General features: G+C 40.4%; 1 protein-coding gene across 2 annotated transcripts; it reads right to left on the bottom strand.

Moving 5' to 3' along the window:
• Positions 1-1859: 1859 nt before the first annotated feature.
• col2a1a (collagen, type II, alpha 1a) lies at positions 1860-26896 on the bottom strand. 2 transcript variants are annotated; one of them, XM_008414192.3, is made up of 54 exons: positions 26528-26896; positions 25118-25324; positions 24109-24125; positions 23951-23983; positions 23424-23456; positions 23251-23304; positions 22809-22901; positions 22329-22406; positions 21704-21748; positions 21538-21591; positions 21190-21243; positions 20764-20817; positions 20605-20658; positions 20462-20515; positions 20333-20377; positions 20185-20238; positions 20022-20066; positions 19861-19914; positions 19566-19664; positions 19409-19453; positions 19211-19309; positions 19071-19124; positions 18881-18988; positions 18722-18775; positions 18495-18593; positions 18328-18381; positions 17393-17491; positions 17226-17279; positions 17097-17150; positions 16956-17009; positions 16780-16833; positions 16255-16299; positions 16029-16127; positions 14498-14605; positions 14317-14370; positions 14156-14209; positions 14014-14067; positions 12096-12149; positions 11902-12009; positions 11688-11741; positions 9734-9787; positions 9481-9642; positions 9214-9321; positions 7549-7656; positions 7394-7447; positions 6046-6153; positions 5894-5947; positions 5670-5777; positions 5525-5578; positions 4919-5026; positions 4541-4829; positions 3854-4041; positions 3526-3768; positions 1860-3437 (listed from the first exon to the last, which is right to left on the bottom strand). In XM_008414192.3, exons 1-54 carry the CDS (start codon positions 26619-26621, stop codon positions 3291-3293), a joined length of 4464 nt encoding a protein of 1487 aa, XP_008412414.1. In that variant the 5' UTR covers positions 26622-26896; the 3' UTR covers positions 1860-3290. The 2 variants fall into 2 exon arrangements, with proteins under 2 accessions (XP_008412414.1, XP_008412415.1); XM_008414193.3 differs by lacking the exon at positions 25118-25324 and having other exon boundaries at positions 26528-26891.
• Positions 26897-27312: the final 416 nt, after the last annotated feature.

The following is a 27312-nucleotide window of genomic DNA, read 5'->3' as shown; positions in this document are numbered from 1 at the left end:
TCTTCTGCTTCCTTCTGTGTCAAACATTTAAAGCAAATTTAGACATTTTGAAGTGTTTGTTCATTTTAATTAAGTACATTAGACTATAGAAAGTAAAATTTGCTGTTTGGAACTGATTTTCTTTATGAGCAGACTTAAAAATACTCAAATAAAACGTGTTTATTGAAAGAAATGATGCACAGAAACTGGTAAAATAAATGTATTGGATTTCTGGGGCAAGTTGTTGGACCAGAAAAGATCAATAATCAGCCACACTTATGCACTCAAGCAATAATAAGAAGCCAATTCCTGTTTGATGATTTAATAGTGGAAAATTTCTGCTATTATTTGACATGCCTTGCTTTCAGTTGGTAAAATGTAAAGTAATCTGGTTGAGTAAGTAATTTTCAGACAAATGTGTTTAATATAAATTAAGGCATTTCTAAAACGCTTGTTTGAAAATAGATTATAAGTCAAGTGGTGCATGATTCGTTATTTACCAGATTTACTCATTTACTCACAATTTAAATGTCTTGCCAATCCTGACCAAAGGGGAATGAAAAAAAGCATTTTTTGATATTAAAATCTTATAAAAAAATAATCTGGAGTTTTCTATAGGAAACTTTAGATATTTGTTTTATATGTTCATTTATTTTTTTTAGAATGTTGGAGAAAATAAACATCAAGCTTTTCTCTGAGCTCAGAGAAAAATTTGAAAAACAAAGTTCTTCAGAAAATTCAGCCTAAAGATTTTTGTAGGGGTTCCATTAAGTGTGCTGCTGGTGATTTAAATTTTTTTTTTTTTTAATTATTAATATAAATATATGAATACAATTATGAATATAAAAAATGCAGTTCTATTTAAAACTATCTCAATAGGAAATTAAATGTCATTAAATGTCACAACTCAAGTATATTCGAAAAGTAATTGTTGGTGATGCTTTGGGCAGAAAGGATGCCTGGTAGCAGTCAGTATTGCTACAGCCCTGAAGATGCCTCTGACTGATGACAGTCCTGGATGACACTATTAGTTATTAGCAGGCCCTGCTAATCCACCTCATTTGCTTTTGCTGCTCAACTTAAATCTGTTTGGCTTTTTGGTTTGACTTGATCTCTGCTCATTATGGTTGATGGAAGAGATGATTCAAAGTTTATTTTCTTCTTTCTGCTCTTTGGTTCTGCTCTGCAACCAAAAATCCTCCTTTTCTGATGTTTTACCTGATATTCATTCTGCACGATGTAAGACAATTTTGCAATGTTTGCAAATATTGCGATGACGATCTCAGGTTCGATATATGCCTGTTTTCTGTTTTAGTCTCTTTCTAATGTGTGCTTCTTACTCCTTGTGACCTTTAGCATTATGCATGTTTGGTTTGAGCTTTTATTGCCCAGAGACTAAAAATTGCATTAGCATAAAAAATACAACTTCAGAACTCAGAAAAATATATTAGTCAACCATAATTGATCTCCAAACTGTCCTTTGCAATATAAGTATTGCAATAACAATACGTCTTTGATATATTGTGCCTTTAGTTCAGCTAGTTTGAAGGTTAAACCGTATGTCTGGATGATCTGTTTGAAATAATATTTGCCAAAAACATAAGCTAGGCTTTCAATTTGCAGTAGGCACAAAGTTGAGTTGGCCACAATCAGAAGTAGTAATGCAGTTTTGTGTTGCACAGCTGTTCTTCAGTGAAAGATAAGTCCTTTATTCATGTCTATTAGCCAGTTCAGTCCATTCTGAATCAGAACAAGGATTATAGCACTTTGATTCCTTCAAGTAAACACACACACACACTTAACAGTCTATCACAGACTCAGAGTATCCGATGTGAAGTTACCCAGGGCAAATAAGCACACATGATGGATTCTCTTAGAAGAAACATCGCCGCAACATCTTTTTATTCAAAACTCAAGTAAAAAAAACATTTATTCTGAATTTGGTTTTCCTTTTATTTTCCAATTTACATTAATTAGCGGTGTAACAAAACAAAGACAATAAAATTTATTCAAGAGAAAAAAAAAATGTACATGCCCTCACACACATAGAGACACCCCACCCTGGTTGTTTGTGAGCGACTGTCCTCAGAGTCCCAAGTTAGGCTGTGGGAGTCCACGGGGAGGCCTCCGAGCCATGGTGGAGTGTGAGTGTGTGCTGTGAGGCTAGTGGGAATCAATAAAACGCGTGTGTGGGCGGGGAGGACGGAGGGAGCGGCGGGGAACTCGTAGCACCTTCAGAGAAAAGAGCAACCCAAAACAAAGATGGCCGTCGGGACGCTTAGGAAAGCTAACCGTTTTTTGGTCAGCTCAGATCGCAACTCGACATTTTCATTTTGTTTTCTTTTTAAAACTGTGAGGTAGCTTTTAAGAATCTGGGCGACTACATGAGAAATTTGAGAAGTATTTTCCCTTGTAGTTCTATAAAGCCAATCTTTTTTTTTTCTTTTTTTTTTTGTTTTTTGGGACGAGAGCGGGACCTTCTTCTGACCGGAAGGTAAGGGGTGCAGGACATGCATACAACCAGAATGGCACCTTACTTTCCAAAAAAAGTGTTGGTGTGCATATAGACACATGTACAATTTACGTGGAAATATATAGATCTATAAAAACCATCTGGTTGTTTATAAACACAGACTTTTACAACATTAGAACCAAATATTTATTATACACAGTAAAGTTTTCTGCTCACGATGGACTGCTCTGGAGTGGCAGGGTACATTTTACTTGCTGAGAATAAAATTTAATAAAGCGAATTTGCGCTTGGTCTACATAGATTTTTAAATGCCGTATTTATGCGTCGGGAGGGAAACGAGGAGGGAGGCGGCGTAGGACTGGGACAGAGGTTGTGCAGCTGTTCTGTAGTGGAAATCGGGGAGGCTTCTGCTACTTCCAAAAGTGAGCCCGTCCCGTCCTATCCCAACTCTGCCCACTTGGATTAGACAATAAATAAGTGACATCGAGTCATGTTTCTGTTCTCCATAGTTTGGTTTCTTGGTCCCACTTCTTCCTGGCTCAGACTCATTTCAGTCAACGGCTGGGCATGGGAAACATGACTGGATCTCAGGAAGTGGGGCTGACAGAAAATGCTGCTGTGTTGTACAGATATTGCCGGTGCCCTTCAGTGCTCACATCCAGGAAGTACAACTAGGAGAGCACTTTGTTGTGAGGAAAAAAAAAAGTATAACATTTCTCTCTGTTTTTGTTATTTTCCAGTCTCCTTTATTGTGGAAGTGTGTGGAATGTTTTCATGGTCAGGTTTTTATTAATTTTTTTTTTGTTTTGGGGGGCGGGGGCCATTGTGATACTCCAATTTACAAGAAGCAGACGGCGCCTATATCCACTCCGAATTCTTGATCTGCTCCTCCGATGTCCATTGGAGCAATGTCTACGATTGGCAGACGGGAGGTTTTCTGTGTTTTGTACTCAAAGACAGTCTTGCCCCACCGGCCTGTGTGACTCTGTTCAACGAGAAACGAGACATTTGCAACTTTAGAATTAAAATACCATCAAAAAATACCATTCAATCAAATTTAGTTGTGCACTCACCTTGCAGCCATCCTCCAACACGCTGTACGTGAAGCGACTGTTGCCCTCGGCGCGGATCTCCACGTCGTTGGAGCCCTGCAGTAGCAACGCCTTTTTCAGGTTTCCTGAGGCCTGATCCATGTAGGCAATGCTGTTCTTGCAGTGATAAGTGAAGTTCTGGGACGCTTCAGTGGACAGAAGCCTCAAGAAGGTCAGCTGGACGTTGGCAGCGCTGGCAGCAGGACCTTCCTGAGCATAGCTGAACTGTGGACCAAAACCAGGTAGCAGGTTAGCATTCTCTCCTGAATCTGCTGGGGGGAAGACAACGTTGCAGTTTTTGTGTTCTTACGTGGAATCCGCCATTCATTGTTTCTCCAAACCAGATGTGTTTGCGGTCCTTGCTCTTGCTGGTCCACCAGTTCTTCTTTGGTACTTTGGCGATGCTTGGGTAGACGCAGGTCTCTCCTGTCTCCATGTTGCAGAAGACCTTGATTGCGTCGGCTGTGCTTCCGAGGTTAGGATCCACCCAATAGTCACCTAAGGAGATGAAAGTAACATAGTGTGGTCAATAGGAGGAAAAGCTTGGTGTTTAAATGAATGATTTGGTTAAATGTTTTCAATGGGAATCCTGCCTTTAGCATTAGCGTCTATCCCAGGCTATTTGTGGGCACTGGTAAAGTATTCCACCACTTTGACTGGACCACACTAATCCTTGAGTGAACTTTGATCTACACAAGTGTTTATTAACTCGTGTTCTCAGGGACCACAGCCCTGCATGTAGGAGGATAATACAAATGAATGCTACATATTTCTGAGAAAAATACTTATAAACCAGTTATCATATACTTTCTAAGTCACAAAATACACGGCAGCTTGTTGTAAAAGATCATGGATTACGAATGCTTTTGGAAAGAATTGTATATAATTATTTTTGTGCAGGTTTTGTAAAAATATATCGATTTTACTGTTAATCGTCCTAAAATATTTGTTATTCATAAGCAGCAGCAGGTCAGATATTGATGTTTGATCCACTTACCGCTCTTCCACTCGGGGTGGCACAGCTTTAGGTCACTGCAAGAGCGAGCCGGGTTCTTCTGGGTGCCGTCAGGGCTGCGCAAGTTCTCAATCTGGGTGTTGAGGGACTTGATTGTGGAATCGACCTCAATGTCATGCTGCCTCAGGGAGCTGGAGGCCTCGTCAGCCCTCATGTACCTGAGAGGATCAGGAGACTTCTCAGTCTGGCCCAGGCCAGCAAAGGCGGAGATGTCAATGCCTGGACCTGGTGGGCCAGGAGGACCAGGAGGGCCGGGGTTCCCAGGAGGACCCTGAAAAACAGCAGAAACGGGAAATGTGACCTTATGGAAAGAGAACAGTACACACAGATATGGGGATTGTAAATGTTGCTTCTACATACAGCAGGACCAGTTTCTCCAGAGCGTCCTCGAGGTCCGGGGGGTCCAATGGGACCAGGCTGTCCATTAGATCCGTCTTTGCCAGCAGGTCCAAGTGGACCAGGAGGTCCCTGCAGAAGTGTCAATCAAAGTGAAAGTTAGCTTGGAACTGGCTCATTTCAAAGAGTTAAACTTCATTTAGTGTCTTAGCTCCACCTTGCAGTCTGAATCTGATAAAGAACTTCAAAAGAATAGTTTTCAACTTTAACATGCTTTCCCTAAAATCAGTCAAGATCATTTGTGTGTCGTTATTGTGCACTTCTTAGCTAATCTGTGTTAGACACTAAAATCCATTTTCCAATCTTGGAATGAGTTTTTTTTTTCACAAATCAAGATCCTCGCTGCCTGTCGTCCACGTTTCTGACACGCAGTAATTATAAAAAGCCTGAGTTACAAATCTTATCGCAACGATGAGTAATTAAAAAATGCAGCCTTTCCACTCTTCGTCTTCCGCTTTTGATTGGAAACTTACAAAAAGACTGACCTGCCGCGCACTTTACTACCATTGCATATCTGCAGCCCAGAACGGCTTTAATTGATTTTTCCACCCTTATTTTCTGCGTCCTCACCTTAGCGCCGCTTGATCCAGCAGGTCCGGCGGGTCCGCCATCTCCAGCAGGACCCTGTCAGAACGAGGACAGCCGCAGTTTAACGGAGGAAGTGAGATTACGGATGAAAACTAGCACTAGAAGGAAAATCTTTTAGATTTCTTACTGGAGGTCCAGGAAGACCCTGCAGACCGGTGAAGCCGCGGTGACCCTTCTGACCTCTCTCTCCAGACTCACCCGCCTCCCCTTTATCTCCACGTGGTCCTTGGGGTCCCTGGAGTAAAGTTTTACCAACTGGTGAAATTTAAATCTACACGTGCAGCCCTTTAAAATAAAAAAATAAAAGATGAAACCAACACTGATATCTCAGTTAGTGTTAGCGATACTTACCGCAATTCCTCTAGCGCCAGCCAGTCCTGGTGGTCCTGCAGGTCCTTGAGCGCCCTAGAAATAATGATTCAAGATACTTCCTCATGTTCATGTTAAATATTATTTTATTCTAGGTTATATTTCTGTGGCATTAACAGTGCAGCGTTACTTACAGCCTCTCCTCTGTCTCCCTGTTTGCCGAGGGGCCCGACCGGCCCGGGAGCCCCAGGGGCGCCTGGAGCTCCGGGAGCGCCTGCAGGACCGGTGTTACCTCGCTCTCCCTAGAGGAGGATACGGGGTTATGATGCAGCAGAATAAAAGTTATGCAACATATTGCACATCTGCTTGATTTAAGTCAAATATAAATTAGCAGGCTAGTTTTAAGGTTGTGCAGCAGCGAAAATAAGAACTGAACACAGCAAATGGATGGATAATGATGTGAAATTCTCACCAGATATCAGTAACAACAAAAATAGAAAAAAGCCAAAACAAATTTGCTCTTTTGTAAAATAAAATAGGATGTCGGAGGAAATAAGTATTGATAACTTGGAACAATATAAAAAAGGTTTAAAAAAGCCAAGATAATCATTGAAACCTGTCAGTTTTTAGAACCTCATTATCAAAGTAGCACACAAAGAAAATGCAATTATTGTTGCAAAATATTCTCTTGGTATTGGTTACTCACATTTTGTCTAAATTTCTCAATGCTTCATTGAGTATAAGCACCATTAGAACTGTTGCTTGAAAATGGGACTTTCACCACAAACCAGATGCAACCAGATGCTCCTCACAAGAGTTTTCAAACGAAAAACTGGGATTGTTAGGTGCAGTTTTTTTTTTTTTCATGAAAACATTAAGTAATCCACTCAACCACCATTGTTTCTATGCATCCTCATTCCACAAGACTCCACTTCACAAGAAAAAGCCTGGTGAAGCTTGAACATTTAGACGGCCCAAAAAAAAAACAAAAAAAAAACTGAAGACGACAGTCTGGTCAGACCGTTATGAGCTCTGAAAAATGACATCATCTCAATAACTCCTTAATGGTGAAGTTTGGAGAGGTACACTTTATTATTTAGGGGATTCTTTCATCAAATGGTGCTGGTTATCATTGAGGGAAAGATGAATGGAAACATTTTCATAAGACTTTTTTCCAGCAAGACAATAGTTCCAAACCCGAAAGCATGAAGGACCTCTGAATGCTTCAACCAATTATTTAAGTTGAATCCAACATCTATGGAAAGAACCGAACAACAGATTGCATAGAAGAGATCCACTGAAACGTTCAGATCCGGAGAGTTTGTGAGGAAGACTAGGACAAAATCCCAGTTAGATACGCTGGTGTTCATCTCAACCCTGGTGAGATTTGGGTTCCATCTTGGACAGGTCACCAGTCCACCACAGCATATAGCCTTTTTGTGTATTACATGGGCCTCCACTAATGCCTGGTGTGAATTTACTGTCATGTTTACATATTCAATGCTTTCTTTTCCCACTCTACCTGCAGCCAAAGGTCCTCACCTTGACTCCAGCAGCTCCATCTCTACCAGGAGGTCCATCGGATCCAGGCGTGCCCTGGAAAACAACGATATCTTTTTCATGCTTAGGAAAATCCCGTAATAATAGGTGGCAGAGCTGTAAGTATAATTGTTTGGTTGTTATTGTTTAGGTCTGACCTCTCTGCCTGGCTCTCCAGAAGGTCCAGTGAGTCCAGGAGGCCCAACAGGTCCAGGCGGTCCTCGGTCACCAGCACCACCGGATGCTCCCTGTTTACCAGGCTCTCCCTAAACACAGAGGACACACTCATTAAGAAATACAACACAACTCCTTTTTAAAAAATCATTTTAATTCCAGTGAATTGTTCAGAAGTATGTTTAAGACCAGTTTTTCAAAGTGGGGGCCACTAGAGGGCGCTGTGGGAGAGAGAAGATGAGAAGAAACCTACAAAAAATAAAAATTAAATTGAATCCCATGAATATTTTACCTTGATTTTTTCATTACAGTTTTTGTTTTCCGATTTTCAATCATTTTTAATAATATATAAGCCAAGATCATTCATTTAAGTGTTCTTTCTGATGGATTACTTTCTGATGATTTTTTTCTGACAATTACTCTCTGATTGGAAACGTTAATGACAAGAAAAAGACCAAAGTAAGCGTTCAACAACGTTGTGGGGGACTCTGCTGCAAAAGAGCATAAAACTGTAGCAATAAAACAACATCTTATGTGATTAATATAAAATATAAAAAAAATTGTTATCAAAATTGTGGAATGTGTTGAAAATGTGTATTATCTGGTAATAAAGTGATAATATAGCATCTGATCAAATTTATCACAGAACTCATGGCCATGTAAAATCAGAAGGCATGAGCTTTATGATAAACGAATGTGATAATTATGGAATAGTGCATAAAAAACAGTAAGAGTTGATGTTTCTTTACATATTTTGTAGCATTTTCTGTGGGTTTCATGCCAGAGGTTTTTTTCTTCCACGTCATGGAAAAGTTTGAGAATCCCTGTTTTAAACTACCAAAGGTTTATTTGTGTAAACTTTATCCACCTTATTCCTGGGAGGCTCACTGGGGAAACGATCATGGGTCTCACTTCCGGCGCCCACCGGAAGTAGCAGCATTTCACTGTAATTTGTAGGGGTTTTTTGCTAATCTACATTCATGATTGGAGTTACATCTCTCTTTTCGGTTATAATACAATATTTAGTTAAACTTGTTCACGGACACACCGCCAGAGAGCTGCTCTCTGAAGAACTGACAGAAACAAAGACGAGACAAGCAGAGAAGCTGGTCAGAGATCTGCGCCGACAGTGTAAAACACCAGAACTACATAATATTGGCTGGGTGTGATGTGAATTTCATTTTTCGTTTGTATTTTTAAAAAATAAATAAAGTTCATGGTCTTGAGTCTTTATCATCATGTTTGGGCCAGAAAATTTTTTTTATAAGACAAAATAAAATATCTGGCTTCATTTAGTCCAACGCAACCAGAATCTCGAGCGTTGCTGCAAATCAATGGAGAAATGACCGCAGCTGCTGCGCTCCAGACCGCAATATGGAGAATCTCCCCACTGAACCAGAACCGAACCAAGTCACACATTGGCCTGTCGGAAAGCAACTTGCCACTGGAAAGTGTCTGTCCTTTCGGAGCTCCGGTAACTTGTGCTGTTCGTGGTTTTCTCTACTAATCAGACCAAGTCTAATTTGTTCATGTCTTGAAACATGCTCCCAAAACAAAGGCGGTAGTTTCCATCGCCTACCGACAGATAAGGAAACAAAAATAATTTGGCTAAAGCTCTAAACTTGAACAGAGAACCCAGAAACACTCACAGAAGGTCCGGGGAGCCCAGGGAAACCTCTCTCACCGCGCTGACCGGGCAGCCCAACAATACCACGACCTCCAGCCAAACCCTGCGGCCCTGAAGGGCCATCAGCTCCCTGCAGAGGAAGCAGAGGTCACTTTGTCATCAAACGGTCTTGTTAAGCCACAGCTGGATAAATCAGTCGGTAAATATGCCACTAAATCAGCTGGTGATTGATACAGACTGTTCTCTCAGATAATACCGGGTTATGATGGGGCAAAAGTCTCTAACTCACAGGCTCTCCCGTCGGTCCCAGCTCTCCCTTCTCTCCTGGAGGTCCGGCTGGTCCACGAAGCCCAGCGTCTCCTGTCCGTCCTGGAGGACCGGCGTCACCGCGAACACCTTTCGGACCGTCCTTACCAGCGGAACCAGCAGGACCGGCAGCGCCAGGGTTACCCTGTGATGGACAGGCAGAGAATTTACTAAAGTTACTCAAAATATTTTAAAACTTCTGTTTCATTCTTCTTTGCTAAAGTTAAAATACTCACATTGGGACCAGGAGGTCCAACTCTGCCAGCAGCACCAGGGAAACCTGTTGCTCCCTGTCGGAGAGAAGAAAACTTTGTGGTTAAGAGGCTTTTGCTGCTTTCTTTTTACGTTTTACCTAAAGGTACAAAGTCGGAAATATTTTAAAGAAATGACAGGCACATGGTTGAGGTGTGAAACTGGATCGGAAGCCATTTTGTCATTATTAGTATTATCAAAATGACATTTTACTTTAATAAACTTGTCATGAAAACTCAACATTCTGTTTCTCTGTAAACTAGAATATTGCATGATCTCAATTAAAATAAATATTTGAACACAGAATATTCAACCCACTGAAAACTTTGTTTGTGAACAAAGGACAATAAGCAGGAGGAAATGCCCTAAAATTGTGTTTTTGACATTTGAACTGATTTTGGATCAAACACAGTGGACCAACAACAACAGAAAACATCTATAAATCATCGCAAAGTAACTTGGATCCTCTTCCTCCAGACGTTGAGCCGCTGAGCAAACAGTCCAGTTTGTTTTTTTCTCAGAGCAGGTAAAATAATCTCTCGTTCAGCAGCAGTGGTTGCAGCCGACATCCTGGATGTGTTTGTGTCCGTGTCTGACTCCACCACCAGTAAACTCTGTCTGAATGTCCCACAAACTCATAAACTGGCTGTGCTTCACAATCCTCTGAAGTAGGCTGATACCAGTGTTGGTTTTTCACAGTTTTAGTGCCACACTTTTTCCTTCCACTCAACTTTTCTTGATATTCTTGTAAATGGCGCCCTGTGATCATCTAGCTTCCTTAGCAATGTTCCTTTGTTTGAATTACACTGACAAACCTGTAAATTATCTTTAGATGACCAAAATCCAAAACCAATAAGATTAGACAATCAATAAACATCGATACAAACACAGACCATGCAGCACATTTCCACACTGACACTACTTAAATTTGTTAAATCGTCACTACCGTTATAAATCCTTTTCTTCTGGTGTTTTGATGATGTAATTTTCAGACAACTACCTCGACACAATCAAACCATGTTAGAGTTTAAAAGAATAGACATTTTCTTACTGATTACATCTGAAAACATTGACCGTTTTCTGAATGAATTGAAAAATAAACCAAACAATGGTGGGATCACATCAAAGCTTAGCAGATTCAGAGCCCTGCTTTTGGTGCAGCATTATTAAGGCTGACTTCACCGCTTTTTCTTCTTCTTCTTTTAATAGTTAAAGTGTCCACAGTGAAAAAGGTTTTTCATGCTGCCAGAGCTGATTGTAGTTCTGCTTCAATAATTAATGAAGGCTGGAATCCATTTATAGACAAATGTACCATCTGTAGATGACTTCGCCTGATGCGAGTCTCAAAAGCAATGTGAGACATTTAATCTTGCGTAACGCCGCCATTTGATTAATGTAATATTTCTGCTAATTCCCTCAGCCGGTACATCTGAACCAGTAAAATAATCCATAAAAACCTCAATATTGTTGGTGATTTGTTAGCCAACTGAGTTGCTAGCATGATTTATTGCTTTAGTTGGTGTCCCAAAATGTTCTTGGACAATCTATATCGAATGCACATAATCTTCTGACATGTTTGTACAGTTCCTAAATGCAGACGTAGATATCTGTATCAATTATAATCAGATTATCCTAATGCTTCCTACGTGGTTTTAAAAGCTGTTCAGTACCATCACCAAATATTGAGTTAAAAGTTTGAATATGTCTAACTTTTCAGCCTTAACCTTAAATGTTTTATTTTAATTTCAGAATTGTAGCATAAGTTAAAGATGCATTGACACAGACATAAACATCTCTAAGTTACCTGAAGGAGTTTCCTGCAATGTGATCAAGATGGGAGCTGAGTCAGATTGCCAATCTGATCAGATGTTATGAAACTAAGACTAAAGTGACAAAATCAGACGATTCAGAGTTATAAGATCAGGAGAAGTTACTCACAGGCGCTCCCTGGGCACCGCGCGCTCCTTTAGGTCCAGATACGCCAGTAGGTCCCTAAAAAAACAGCAGCAACAATCACTCATGTTGTTGGTGACTCTGCAGCAAAATAGAAATACTTGTTCTATATTCTGCTGTGTTTGCATTCTTGACTTAAAATGGGTACAAGATACAGAGCGTCTGGTTCCAGAACTTTATTTTTGGCCCAAATGCTCACCACAGGTCCAGGAGCTCCAGAGGGCCCCTGAGGTCCAGAAGCACCAGCCTCTCCCTTCTGTCCAGACTCACCGAGCTCTCCCTTAGCACCTGGCTGACCATCTGCACCCTGAATGTCATTTAGAGCAGCGCCATTAGCACAATGTCATTGCTACGATTTTAATTAGCAGAAACAATCGTCTTTTATTTACTTACAGGAGGTCCAGCGAAGCCCGCAGGCCCAGGAGGACCAAGCTCACCGCGGTCACCCTGCAGAAATGGAGAACGGACAGGTTGTCGATACCGACTGTTCAAACAGAAAGGAAGACTGACACAAGTCAATCAGGATTTCCCTGCGATGAAATAACAAAGCTTGGTGTTTTCAGTGAGGAAAATACTCAGAAAAAGATCAGAAAAAGACAATATACTGTGTATTATTTAACTTTAAGTTATTTTTTTTAAACCAGTGAAGGAAATAAGCATTTGTTCCCCTGATGAGGTCATACGTTTCTGCCCTTAAAAAGAAACAAACTGCCTCTATTTTTATTGCTATATTTGGATGCAGTGTGGACAGAATAACAAACAAATATTCAGAAAAGTTAAAAATGTATATTTATGTCTTTGAGTGAAATATTTCATCCTGTGTCAAACTCAAGGCCCGGGGCCAAATCTGGCCCGCTGTAGCTTTTAATGTGGCCCTCAGGACTCCAAATTACATCAGTAAGTCCCCCCGGTTTTTCACAAATCCGCAAAATTCACACAGAATCGACAGATTCCAACATTTTTTCAGATTTTTACTGCAGGTTTCTCTCAAAATTACCCAGAAACTTTGGATTTAAATGAATCTGCCTCAGCCTTACTTGATGTCAAGTTATAGTCTGTGATCGATACGGTGATTAATAAAAAGTCACAACTGACGTCAGACATCAGCGCAAATATTGTACTAGTTACTTACAAATATTTCTACATAAGTGGCACAAAATCTGTGATTTTGATACCAAAAAAACCCCCACAAAAACAATCAAGAAATCCAGGATGGACTAATCAGTCTGAAAAGATGATCAATATTATTTAATTTTCAGAAACACTTAATGAATGCTGAAACAAATAGCTGTTTAATGATAGTTTAACGGCACAACCGGCCCTTTAAGAACATTCAGATTTTTTATTTGGCCCAAACTGAAAATGAGTTTGACATCCCTGCTCTACAAAAAAGCAAGAAATGCATCTCCCACCGCTTATTAATGTGCCTTTAGATAAATCAATGAATAAATCAATCAATCAATCGATGAATCATTCAATCAGAGTTCAGTTGGGATGACAGTCACCAAGAGCGCCATTACCAGTAGCCGTTAGCATAGCATTAAGCTGTAATAAACTTCTATGCTAACGGCTAGCATAGCATTAGGCTGCAACAGACTGAAATCTTCCAACCCTCTGCTATCGATGGCTCACGTAAAGTTTCCCAGTGAACATCAAACTGGTTTACAGAAAGCTTTTAAAGGAGGAAATTGTAGTCTACATGAGTTAAACTAAAGGTCCACAGGCCAAATCCGGCCCGCTGTGACTATTTCTGTGGCCCTGTAGACTTTATGGCAGTCCAGATTGAATTTCCTGATAAAATTTGGCTTAAATATTATTTAATCAGTCAAATAAAATACATTTTTATTTGTTTTGTACCAAATTACTTCAATGTTAGATATTGTTACATTTTTAGAAAGACTAATTGAATGCAGAGAAAATTTTAATATTTTAGTCATTAGTTGTTTTTATTAATTGATTCTGCTGTCATGATGATGTGGTCTCTGTTGAAAATGAGTTTGACTTCCCCGCTGTAGTCAGAACAGACCAAAATGGAGGACTTTGGTATCGGTTTGACAGTCAGTGTTTGGAGAAAGGGAATATTTAGTAAGAGCTGGAGAAGATCATCCAGATTATCAAACAATGAGGTGAAAACATGGCACCCTGGTACTATTTTGTGAACATGAGGCGACGTCAGTGCATTGAGGGGCCAAGAACCATAACATCTTGGACATGGATAGGTATTTCAGGATGACATTGACCAACAACACAACAATCAACTGGCAAAAGAGGAACCATATGTTATGTTTCTGTTTATCATGGAAGTACTTACAGGAGCACCACGAACCCCAGGAGCACCAGAAGGACCAGTTGGTCCAGTCTCACCCTAAAACGAGAAGGAAACATGGGTAAAGTCAAAAATAAACACCTAAATATGATTTTAATTTCCATTTAAATTCTACTGTGATTCTTACCTTGGCACCGTTGGGTCCAGATGGGCCAGGGGGACCAATAGGACCAGTCAAACCCTACACCAGAGAAGACCATGGGTGAAGATGTAAGAAGAGATGCTAAATCGATTTATAAATCCGGTTTTAAACACTATCATGAATTTAAGCATATATTTAGAACTCACTCTGCCACCGTCTTTTCCAGGAGCGCCTTCAGGCCCCTTCTGTCCATTATCACCCTGTCAAAAATACACAGAAACTGAAATTATTCTTTTCTGCACTGTATTATAAACACATACTATGCCTTTTCTGGTTAAATAATGTGTTGAGTTTAAGTTTGAAACACCAATTTTTTCTGTTTCTTACTCTGTCTCCCTTGGCTCCTGGGATGCCTCCAGCTCCCCTCTCTCCAGGCATACCCTGCAGGCCCGGGGGCCCTTGAGCTCCAAGAGCTCCAGCTGGTCCAATTGCTCCCTGATGAAACAAGGTGAATATGAAATCAACCTTATGGTGTAATTATTCTCAAAATAGTTGATCCTGTTCCCCCTCCAGCTTACAATAACTTAGATGTTGCTTTAATTCAGCAATTAAGAGGAAAACATTATGCGTAAATTTTATCCACTACAAGCATTCAAGAACAGGCATTAATTACATATTATTTCCCTAAGCGCTTAATATTGAAGTGTATAATATTGGTTGACACTAAACTTGTCCTTATAGATTTATACTATAAACATGAACAAAAGTTTATGTTTAATTCAATTATTTGATTAAATAGGATAATTCAGTCATCTTCAGCCACACTTCAACAGTATGAGTCCTTTGGCTTAGCTCAAAAAGTTGCAACAAAGCTAAGCTAACTAGCTAAGCTAAAACGTTATCTTTCTTTAAAATTAGCCTAATTCACCAACACCTGAGATGTTATGTTGCTCCTGCAGTCTTCTTACTGCCTTTACATCAATTAATTGGGCTATGCGACTGACCAGAGGTCATTTTTGTGTTGATCTAAAAACACCAAAAATAGAAAGCTCTGAATTTTCAATATTTTTGACTCTAGATTTTTTTTACGCTAGAAGTTACTTAATTTACTTGAACTGTTGTCTCAGAGTTAATACAACTGACAGTATTTTCATCCAATTAAATGTCAAAGATAATGTGATTTAACGTTTTCATTCGTTAGGGGGCAAAAAGTACGTTGACAGTCAGTCTCTTACGTGTGTGGAGGAATGGACACAAACCTTCCAAACGTTGTGTGATGGGCTGTAGTGTTTGTGTTGTTTTCTGGACTCATAAAGCCTTAGAAGTTGCTTTGTAACCTTTGCAACTAACAGAAATTCTCATTTTTTTTAAGACTCAGTCATGATGTGTTGCTTAAGATCTGTATGGGGAGAAAAGGACTCTTTATTTGTCAGTTATGAGTCAGTTAGCTTGGATTAGCTCAAACTGTCGCTACATGGCTATGCTAACTTAGCTCTGCCAAAGCTAAATGAATTTCTCAACAGATACGACCACAAACAGGTTTCATTTACTATAAATCTGAATTGGTAGACTATATTTTTTTGAAGGTGTGTAATTTTTCACTTCTCTTTAGAGAGCTGTTAGTTTTTGAGCTGCAGTCATGGTTGTGTTTGCCCTCAGCCCAAATAAAAGAAGAGATCAGAAACGCATTGATGATTTATAGCTTCACTGTTCAACAGGTTTAACTGGATGACATTCTGGTCAGAAATAGAAATCTTTTCTGAAATGTTTGCACTCACTGAAGCAGCAGCTTAGAAGAAATTTGATTTTAAACAACTTCAGATGTCACCTTTTCATTGCCACAGTTATGAAAGTTTATCAGCCTGTATGAGATTTAACTACACAAATATTTAAGTTTGCGTAGGGATCAGCTGCTGACCTTGGGTCCGTCACTTCCTGGTGTCCCAGGAAGTCCGCGCGGCCCTTGAAGACCCTGAGGCCCAGCGCCACCGCGCTCGCCAGGGAAACCACGCTCACCCTGTTAAAGATGGACAATGAGACCAGTTAAACAAAAACTGCTAACTTTAAACAACAAAGTAAACGCCTTCAGGTACGAAAGCAGCTTTGCTCTGACAATCCTGACGATTAGAAACTCGGTCACTCACTCTGGGTCCAACAGCACCAGGAGCTCCACCCTCTCCAGGAACACCCTGTGAATTACAAGCATAAACTTTTCAGATTTCATGATTTATCTACACCAACTAATACAAATCCTGGGTAGTTTTCACATTATAACAGCATCCTCACCCTATACAGATAAAATAAAATATTTATTTGTGTTACTGTGGGATTAATAAAGGACTATTTTATTCTATTCTGTTCTTTTTGCTGGTATAGATGGACCAATATCATAAGATTTGATTGAAAATATGTGATTTCAATGTTTTATGATCATCATTTTGGATCAGTGATGGAAAATATCTGCAATTTCTACAAAATATTACGTTTAGTATCATCAAGGATAGATGTCTTTATGATTTAAAAAAAAAAGTAGAACGTAATTACAATTTGGCCAAGTTTAGTTTGTCATCTACATTTTAAGCTTTTTTGCCAGCGTTTCAGACATAAACGGAAAAAAAAGATAAACCAACAGATGCAAAACAAATCAGTCTGTAATTATTATATCTCACCTGATCTCCAGGTTTTCCGCCCTCTCCTGGGGAACCAGTTGGACCAGGCAGACCCTGTCCGACAGGAGAAAAGAAACGAGTGAAATTATATTACACTGAGAAAAAGTAAGCTTTTATATGGTTATGTTTTACAGTAGACTTAGTGATGAAGCAGATTTATGGAAATATGAACCCACCTGGAAGCCAGGAGGTCCAGGCTGTCCTTGCTCTCCTCTCTCTCCAGCAGGTCCCTAAATTGATATGTTCAAAGATAATAATCAATCAATCTGAATGTCAGAATCTATGTTAAAATGATGTTAAAATACTGAAATACTCACAGCAGGTCCAGAAGGTCCAGAAGGACCAGTCTCACCATCTTTTCCAGCTAGTCCCTGTTCAGAGAGATGGATTTTATTATTTATAACTTTGGGTAAAAAGGGTATTTCAGGTGAAAGTTTACTACTCACTCTCAGACCAGGTCGACCAACGAGTCCCTTCTCTCCTGGTTTTCCAGGTTCACCCTAGTAAAGACAAAATTACTTTAATTACATGGTACACAAACATGGAAGAGTTTCACCATCTGCACTTATTGAAATCTTTGTGTGTGCTGTAATCAGATCTTTCTGGTACAAACATTTGCTCCTTTTGGTCCGGGGAATCCCATGACTCCGGGCTGTCCGCGTGCGCCCAGGGGACCAGGTGGACCGGGACGCCCGTCTTCACCTGGAGCGCCCTGTTAACGGCAACAAGAAACATGTCAGATGAACAGCAACGCCAACATCACATTACGCATTATAATATGGCTGTAAAACTTACCGCGATATGCGCATTTCAAATTGGTAAATATTGATCATTATTGATTCTGGGTTTTTTTTGTTTTAAACATCTGAAATGTTGCCAAACTGGTGGCGTGAGCTTTTCTGTTTTATCCACAGTTTTCATTCCTCGCAGTTTTTATTTTTAAGCAGTTATGAGGCAAAACCTGAATCTGCTGCTGCACCAGTTACTCAGCAGCTTGTTGCTAGGTAACCAAAGTTGGGGGTGGAACTTGAAACTGCTTGCTTCCCAACAGATTGTTGCTCGGCAACCAAAAGTGAGTGAGTGAATGAGTGAGTAGATTCCATCAGCATGAGAGCTGTGAGAGGTTGAACGGTTAAAGCCTTTCCTCTGCCTACATTTCCCAGGAAGCCTTGCGGTTCTGGATAGGAGGTCAGTGAATATTCTACATGTTGAATACAATGAATTGATATATCGATCACATGTCTATTGCGATATATATTGTTATTGATTTATTGTCCAGCTCTAACATTACTCCATTGTCTGAATACAAGTGGACTGTTGCAGGAATATTACATTATTATTGTTTGGCGAAGGTTATTTTAAAATCATTATTCTGATTTAAAGTCGCATTAAGATTCTTTGTCAGCAAACCTGCAGTGGTTATTGTACTTTGTGAAATTTAAAACAAATAGGCTTTGATTTTTATGTTGGGTTTTTGGTATTTGCTCATTCTGAAATAGATTGTATCTCAGGGAGTATCTTCGAAAATGCTTCAAATATTTTACTCACAGAAGCTCCAACTTTGCCCTGCGGCCCAGCATCTCCAGGACGACCAGTAAGACCCTAAGAGAAGTACATTAATGTTCGAGACTGTAAGAAACTAGTTAAACAACGAACCAAATGAAACTATTATTAAAGCAAACTGGTTTGGTAATGTTTAACAATGTAAAACTCACTCTGGCTCCTGGGAGGCCAGCCTCGCCTGTACGTCCAGGGTCTCCAGTGGCACCTTTAGGCCCAGCAGCACCAGGAACGCCACGGTCACCAGGGGCTCCCTGAAGGCGGAGCAATCAGTTTAACACCAATCAGCTTTACTACAGTCATCATGCAGAAGAAATACCCAGGTTTGACAGTCAAAGAGGCAAAATTCATTCCGATTGAAATTCGTTTAGGTAGGACCAACCTTAGCACCAGCAAGACCATCCTGACCTGGGAAACCACGGTTACCAGGAGCTCCCTGCAAGGAATCACAAATTAGATTAGCTTGTGTGCATCTTGGTATATTGGTATTAAAATGATCTAGTAATCTATTCATGGTGACATCCTCTTATTGGCTTCTTACTCTTTCTCCTGGAGGTCCGTTTGGTCCAGCAGTTCCCGGCTCTCCCCTCGCACCCCGCTTCCCTTCCTCTCCAGCAGGGCCAGGAGCTCCTAGAGGCCCAGCGGGGCCCTAAAGTACCAGGATGTTTAGGTCACCCTTCATCAACTCACATCACCTGGAATCTCTTGACGGTCTAAATGGAGCAACTTACCAGCTCTCCTTTTGGTCCAGATTCACCCTTTAGTCCCGGAAGACCAGGATCTCCCTAAATAGAAAAAAAAACAAATAGAAACAAAAAATTAAACCACAGAATACATTCCTTCGGTTTCTGGTCTTCTGTAGACGGCTTACAGATTGTCCTTTGGGCCCAAGAGGTCCAGTTGCTCCCTGTGGTCCAGGTGGGCCTCGGGGGCCGGGGAAGCCAGGTGCACCAGCAATTCCAGGAGCCCCCTTCATGGAGAAAGACGCAGTGAGATAAAATTTAAAATATTATTGAAACCGATTACTAGGGAGTAATTGCTAAACATCTGAGTAAGAAAATGGACTTACAGCAGAACCTTTAGCCCCAGGAATACCATCAGTGCCGGGGTTGCCCTGCAGATACCAACAAGAAGCAATAAATCATATAACATATCAACAACTGATGACTACCGGTGGGATGTTGAAAAAAAGGAACCATGAAATAATTGAGTCCTGACAAACTAACCCCCGCCCCAGCTGGTCCAGGTGATCCTGGCGTGCCGGCCTCTCCGCGGGGTCCCTGTGCTCCTTCAGCTCCACGGGCGCCAGTAGGACCCGCTTCACCCTGACAGGAAACAACAGATTTTTGACTTTTTTTTGGAAAAACTAACTCACTATTCACTCCTTTTATTAACTTAATGCAAAATTTGCTCCACCCACCGACACTATTGGACACAAAACCTGCTGTGTTTTACACAAAACAGCGTTTTATAACAATTAAATTGGTCCATAAATGGTAAATATTGGCCATCAAGACAAACCTTGGAGCCTGGGGATCCTGGGAAACCGGGAGCTCCAGCAGGACCAACTGGGCCCTACAGAGTCACAAAAATCTTTACGTTAGATTTCATATTTGAACTTTTTTATTGTTGTAATTAAGATAATATAGTGGATGATTCAGATACGAGACATCGATACGCACCGGGGGACCAGCCGGACCAGGCAAGCCATCGTTTCCACGGGCTCCCTGAAGAGAGCAAAGTTGGGAGAGTCATTGTCGAATATCAAAATTAAGGGTTTCTTCTTAGAAATGATTAAAAAATGTCAGATTTTTTGCCCAGTTTAAATAAGAGTGAGTTACTCACTGCAGCTCCAGAAGCTCCTGGACGTCCCCTTTCACCAGGTAGACCTCGAGGGCCCTACAGCAGAGGAGACAAGTGACCAGGACATTTTATTTAAAACTCTTGCTTCTCACATAACTACAGTTTAAATCTGTGATTTAAAAAGGCTCACCATAGGCCCATTACTGCCGCTTTCTCCAGCAGCACCAGTCTCACCCTGAAAATATGGATGAAAAAAATGTAAAAGAGGCAAAAACAAAACAATGAAAAACGAAAGTATTTTCTTTTTGATTGAATATACCTTGGCTCCAGCAGCACCAGTCTCTCCCTTTGCTCCATCCAGACCTGGGTGACCCTACAGGGAAGCAGGATGTGACAGCATCAGGAGATAAACCTGACCGAACCGACCCATTTCTACCAGTCAGTGAAGGTTTTAATTCTCACTCTGTGTCCTTTGATTCCAGGAAGTCCAGGTGTCCCAGGGAATCCACGAGCTCCCTAAAAAATAAGAAAATTTTTATCCATGAATTTCTTCATCTTTGGTAGTGATGAAGTTAGTTTTGGGACAAATGAAACATTAACTTTGGAATGATATTTGCTCACCTGAGGCCCAGCTGGTCCGCGCTCACCGGCTTTCCCAGGTTTTCCAGGATCACCCTAACAAAGCAGAAATAAGTTAATTATTTTCTGAAATAAATGCAGGTGCACAAGAAAAAGCTGTAACATTCAGTATTTCCCCAAAGTGGGAGGTTGCTGTGTGATTAACGATCTCTGTGCAGGCACTGTTCAGAGAGAAACACTGCCCTCTGCTGGTAGAGAGGGTTTATTCACAAGGTCTGTCTAAATTTCTACATCAGTTTAAGATTTAGGTCAGAAACGGGACTGAGATAGTTATCATTTTTGTTTGCATTTTAAATAATAATAAGGTTTAACTTTTTAAGCATTTATGCATAACCCATAGGCCTAACCTGATTTTGAGAAGTTCAGTGAACAACATATTTCAGATGTAGAGGACATGTTGAGACTTACGTCACTTCCTGGTTTTCCAGATGGTCCAGGTGGCCCTCGAGGTCCAATCGCTCCCTGTCAGAAACCAAATGAAGACTAAAGATGACTTACTGTCATGGTGTATGTGTGTCACATAATAAAATTAACATTTTAAATAATTTTGTGACATAACTCTTTTCTTATAAATCCCAATAAGTGAGAAAATATCTTCTTAGATTGAGAATAGAAACACTTTTGAGATGGATTTTATTTCATAAACACATTAAAGCTATAATGTGTTTATGAAAATTGTTTATCTTCATCCTCAAATCATTGAAATCAGTTTTTCCGGCATCCAGATTATATTCTGGGATCAATGTGAGAGCTTACAGCTGGACCGGGCTCTCCAGTCTCTCCGGGTGCTCCTTGGAAACCCTGAGTCCCCTGTTGGTGTAAACACACACAAAAAAAAACAATTAGCATATGTGTTACCAACCACATATATGACATTTAATGTTAAAAAGAATAAAGTAGATTAAAGTATGAATAAACTTACAGGAGCTCCGCTAGGTCCAGGGGGGCCACGGGGACCCATGGGGCCCTGTGTGGACACACAGCACACAAACACTGTGAAGCTACAATCAAAGCTACATTGCATTTTATGAAAAGATTACAGCAACTTATGATAATTCAAGGCATAAAATAAAGTATTTTATATGATGGAGAAAATGTAAATAAATACTCTCCAGGTTAAAAAGCCTTTTCGTAAAATCCAGTTATGTGGGGTTTTATATTATAATTCATTTTAAACTTGATATGGCTATCAATGAGTATTTATGCACAATTCATGTACAAATGTATTCCTAAAACTTTGATATTGTCACATTCGTAAAACAATGGCCTCAGTTATTTTTAGTCAAAAGGGATTTTTTTCAACAACAACAAAAAATATGTGATTTAAGCAACAACAACAAAAAAAGAAAAAAACTGGCAAAAGATGACTTAGTCCATTAATTTAGGAAGGTGAAGATGTTGAACACAGACTCCCTGCGGTGGAGATAAATTAACGGCCCAGAAGGTGGCAGTGCTGCCTCCATCTTTGAAGAGCTTCAGTTGGTTTTTACTGCATTTTTCCTTTTATATGTAGATAAAATCAAAACTTTATGAAGGTTTCTGCTCACCATTGGTCCTTGCATCACACCCATTGCAACACTTCCAGCCTTTTCATCAAAGCCTTGAGACATCTGAGCAGCAAAGTTCTGCAAAAACACAGAAAACACACAAAGATGTAAAACAATTTATTTAAGTTCACTGGTCTGTTTGTTTATTATAATGTGCTTGATAAAACCTTCACATAAACTATTGTCTTATCTGCTGTGTTCTTCCTTTTTGCTGTTTTAGAGTTTGTGCTGCTGCGTCAAGCCAGCTACATTCCTGAAAACACTTAAAGAAATCTCCATGCTTTGTTTTTCCTGCATCCTGGCCTCACTATAAATAAGAGATGAAGAAGAATAAACACGGCTAAGAATCCCTTATTTACCCGTTTACTCTCTTACTCTTCTGTGATGTTTCTCAGTGCAGCTCTAAAGTTTGTCTGTTATCCAAATTGTGCGATGGAAAGGCAATGTTGTGTTATCTGAGCTTCGTTTCCTCATACTTACCCCTCCCAGCCCTGGTGGGCCGGGTGGTCCAGGTGGTCCGGGGTTTCCAGGTGTGCCGGGTTCGCCATCTCTTCCTCTTGGTCCAGGATTTCCCTGAGGAAAAAGAAAGATGTTTTTCATCAAGTTTCTGTTGACTAACCAAGGCTTTTGGTAAACTTCATTTGAGGAGTTTATGAGGAATCGTTTCTATAATATCTAATTTCTTCCTTTACACTGTGATTTTGGTTACAACACAATTAGCTTAAGATTATGTATTAATTTCAATTGCATGTCAGTATTCAACAACCCATTTATGGCCAGGCTATACATGGGTTATTTATAGCCTGGCAAATAAATAAGATTTATTTGGCTAAAAGTCAAATAAATCTTAAAGCTGCCAGTCTGCTACAGTCAGAACAATTTTGTTTTGTGGTCAAATAAAATAAATTTAGGTTTGTTTTACCTTGTCACCCTTTGCGCCAGCTTCTCCTCGCGTCCCCTGCTCACCTGGGGGGCCCTGCAAAACAACCAAGAGCATGTTTAATATTTCTAAATCTCCAATTCAAAGGAAAATGAATCATCTTGTACTGCATGGTCATTATAAGGAATGACGTGAAAAGAAGGATAAATAATTACCATGGGGCCTGGTGGTCCTCTAGGTCCTACGACCTGGACAAACATACAAACATCTTTTGTCAGGTTTCAGTGGATGTTTTCCTTCTGCCACATCCAGAGACATTTCTCTGCACCACAGAGCATTCCAGCTTAGCAGGAGGTGGACAAACCCAGACCCAAAGCATAATCTGACAATGATTTCATTTGACAAGATCATTTTTTCCCCCCTCTACACCATCACCTTCTTTGACCTATAATTGGGCTGAATTTTGTCACCTGACGTGAACTTGAAGAAAAGCTGCTGGGAAGAACTAAAAGGATTTTACAGGGTTCATTATGCTGCTGGAATGCTGGGCTTTTCCTCATTTTATACAGCAGGAGACATTACAGAGGAGGAATCGGCATATAAAGAAATAAAGGAGCACTAGGCGTTAAAAAGTGTTCACAAATTCAAGAGAATGTCTTAAAACTCTTTAAATAAAATTGTTAAATAAGAGTAACTGCAATGGCATAACTATGTGATGTTTAAAATGAGGAGCTTCACTTACATCTGCAATCTCTCCTGGTTCTCCCTTCTGGCCCTGATGGACAAAAAAGCACAAAGTTCTCACACACAATTAAAAAAAAAAAAAGAAAAGCAATCCTGAGGCCGGTCGTGACTTTTTCTACTTGAATGTCGGTATTTTAGTTTTGCTCGCTGTCTCACCTTGGCACCAAACGCCTCTGCAGGTGGATTGATGACAGAAAAGGAAGAAAAACACCATTAAAAGTGACATCTTGAAGCAAAAACATTTCAGACACAGGATTTATTTGGAATCCAGTCTATGATTCCTGAGAAACGGAGACCTGCATCCTGCAGAGATCTAATACTGCTCACCGAACCCATTCTAGATCATAGCACAGAGGCAAAGGAAGCAGCAGAAGCAGGAGTGAGCCAAGAGCACAGTGTTGATTCTAACTATTAATGCAAACTGTAAGCATAAGAAATGTTTATTTGATACTAAATAAAGTGTTTACAACTGCAAATACACGTTTTGTGTACCTGTGCATTTGGCATTGCTAACATTTTGAAAACTGAGCAAAACCCAAATGTGTTTCTTGCTTTTACAAAGTTTACACAACCGGTTGCGAACATGTCACTAAATATATTTTGAGGCATGTTCTGACTGCAGTTTCAACTTAAACAACTCAAAGCATGTTTGGCTACATATCAGTCGATTTTCAGTGGTGCCAAAGCATTTATAAAGAAGCCATCTATCATGAGATTTCTACTCAAACTCCAAGTATAATTTGGTTTTGAGCAGAGCTTTGAAAATGCTTTGATGGAGTAAAATGAGTAATTATTGCTTCAGATAAACGACAGATTTTTTTCTTTGTGGGAAACTGAGCAGTAGACAATATTCAGGCGGAGACAACAGGCAGCACATCCTCCAATCTAAATCACACTTTTTAAAGGAAGTGATTAAATCAATGTTGCTCATCTTGTCTCCATAAATCACATGCAGAGATTGACTTTGGAATAGGGAGCAAAACATGGAGCAGCCGGAACTAAAGAGACAAAAAAAAAAAAAAACTGTAATCAGTGACTTCCTCTAACCTCATCAGAAAACGGCTCCAAAGTGTGCTCCCGATTCAAAAGTCTCAGCTTTGGATGGCTTTAAATGCAAGCAATGAGAGTAATTTATTTATAGGTGTGTGAATAAATAAATTACAACCAATGGGGGCAGTGGCATCAGCGGGGCAGATGGGGCAGCATTCTCCAGATGGGATGATAGGGTTGGCACACTCTTTGATCTCCTCGCAGATTATCTCATCGCACAGAACCGCTCCGCTGTCGCACACACAGATGCGGCACGGCTCTGGCTTCCACACATCCTTATCATTATACAGCCGGGCGTCCTGGATGCAGCCGCCTGCCTCCTCTGTGGTGGCCAGCAGGGGCCGGATGTCAGGGGAGGGACAGCAGCGAAAAGTTACACACGGAGAGGAGAAGAGATGTACACGGTGGGTAGAGAAAGATCATGTTGGATTAGGAGAAGAAAGTGAGGATGAAGGGTCAAAGGGGGAAAGTGAGGAAGTGGGAGGGGTTAATGAGCATAAAGGAGGGGCATAAAGAAGTCATTTTGCATCAAAACAATACACAACAGAAAAATCTCAGCTCTTTTACAAGATGTTCACAACCAAACATGACTCGTTCATTTGCATAAATACAGAGGAAGAACGTTTTTAAATGATGATTCTCCAGCTAGCTGAGAGTCACAAACGTTCTTTTAGATGATTGGATAGACGTTATCGCCTCAGAAGAAAGCTGCAAAACACAGAATGTCAACACAAACTACTGCAAGCGGTTGTGTCTGCAGAGTGAGCTGAGGTATTTCACAGAGCAGACTGAGTGTATTTAACCTGCTCCGCTGCCTGAATGAATGAACCTCTCTTATGGGGATACTGGGCCCAATTGACAGGCTGGTGCTGTGAATAAACAGAGGCTCCTTCTACATTTCTCCGTCTGGGTATCGTTGCCGTGTAAAGCGCCAGTGTAAACACACGGTAAAGTAAGAATAGGTGATTTGTTTTATGCATGCGCCACAGGAATGGGTGTATAATCTATGACATTTTAACGACATGCAAAGAAAACCCAGAACTGAGCAACGGACACACTTTTAAATAAATGCAGTGACACAGCAAGGAAACACAGTACACCTCTAATTTGCTAGAATATCCCTTACATGTGTTATTGCCTTTGACCCCTTGTTGCAAACACTGTTCTTCAGTTTCTGCAACACTTTAAGCCTTGACGTCTGAGGTCAAGCTGTGTCTCACTTCATCTCTTCATGTTTGCAGCTCTATGTAATGTTACAAAAGCATTTAAATACTTTTATAGAGTCTCAGAGCATCATGCACAGCAGGAAGGTGCGACAGGTGAGAACAAATCAGTTTCTCCATCTGACACAGTTGAAGCTTGACACCTTTATCTAAGCAGATGAACAGCCTGTCTTAGCAAGACATTTTAACGCCGTTTAGCAAAATAACCTAACAAAACACCAATACAAAATTTAAATTCTCCTCAGTTCATAAAGTAAAAATTCAGCGAAAAGAAGTTTTTTTGTTTTTTTTATGTGACTTACGGTCATCTTCTTGCTGACATCTGACCACGGATAGTAAAACAACTTGAGATGCTACAAGTAGCAGAACAGTCCTTGAGTCCACAAAGCTGAACATGTCTAAATATTAGACATGCAGGAGCTCGGGTGAGAAGTGAGAGGGACGGCGGAAACCGGGCTTTTCAGTCAGGTGGTGTGTTAGGTAGGGGTTCCCAGAGACTTATGGCACCATGCAGGCAAACCTTCCAGAAAGTAAGTGGAATCCAAAGTGGGGCCCCAGCTGGCACTCTGCACCCAGCTCGTCAGGGCAAGCACCGCGGTTTTATGTCCACCGTGCTTTGTATGGATCTTCGTATATTCCAAAATGCCAGTCCTTCCCCCAGACCCCCCGTCAGGCCGTAACCTGAACCTCCTTTCCCTCCCCTCTTAATCTGGGAGCAGCTAAGCTCTCAGGGTTATTTTTTCAAACCAAATCCCTCCTTCATGACTTGACCTGCAGGCCAATAGATGCACCTCCACTTTCACATTAAGAAGACAATCAACCATCAGCATCAGAAAATGGATTCGGATGCATGAAGTTTGGATATCTGAGATTAGTTTTTTATTATGTTTTATTATGTTTCTATTATGTTTGTTTTTTTTATCAAATGAGCAAACACTGTTGGTTATGAAAACAGACAAAGTTCTGATCAAGTTGCAAATCAAATGTACCTTTGGCATTATTTTATGTGAAGAATCTTTGAGTTTATAATATTTAGTTAGCTTGTTTCTTTTAATCTTATGTCTATTGCGGCGTAACATAACATTTG

Source organism: Poecilia reticulata, chromosome 7 (assembly GCF_904066995.2).
Source record: "Poecilia reticulata chromosome 7, P_reticulata-male-v2, whole genome shotgun sequence".
NCBI lineage: Eukaryota > Metazoa > Chordata > Actinopteri > Cyprinodontiformes > Poeciliidae > Poecilia > Poecilia reticulata.
The sequence above is the reverse complement of the archived record's forward strand: the minus strand, read 5'-3'. Positions and strand labels throughout refer to the sequence as shown.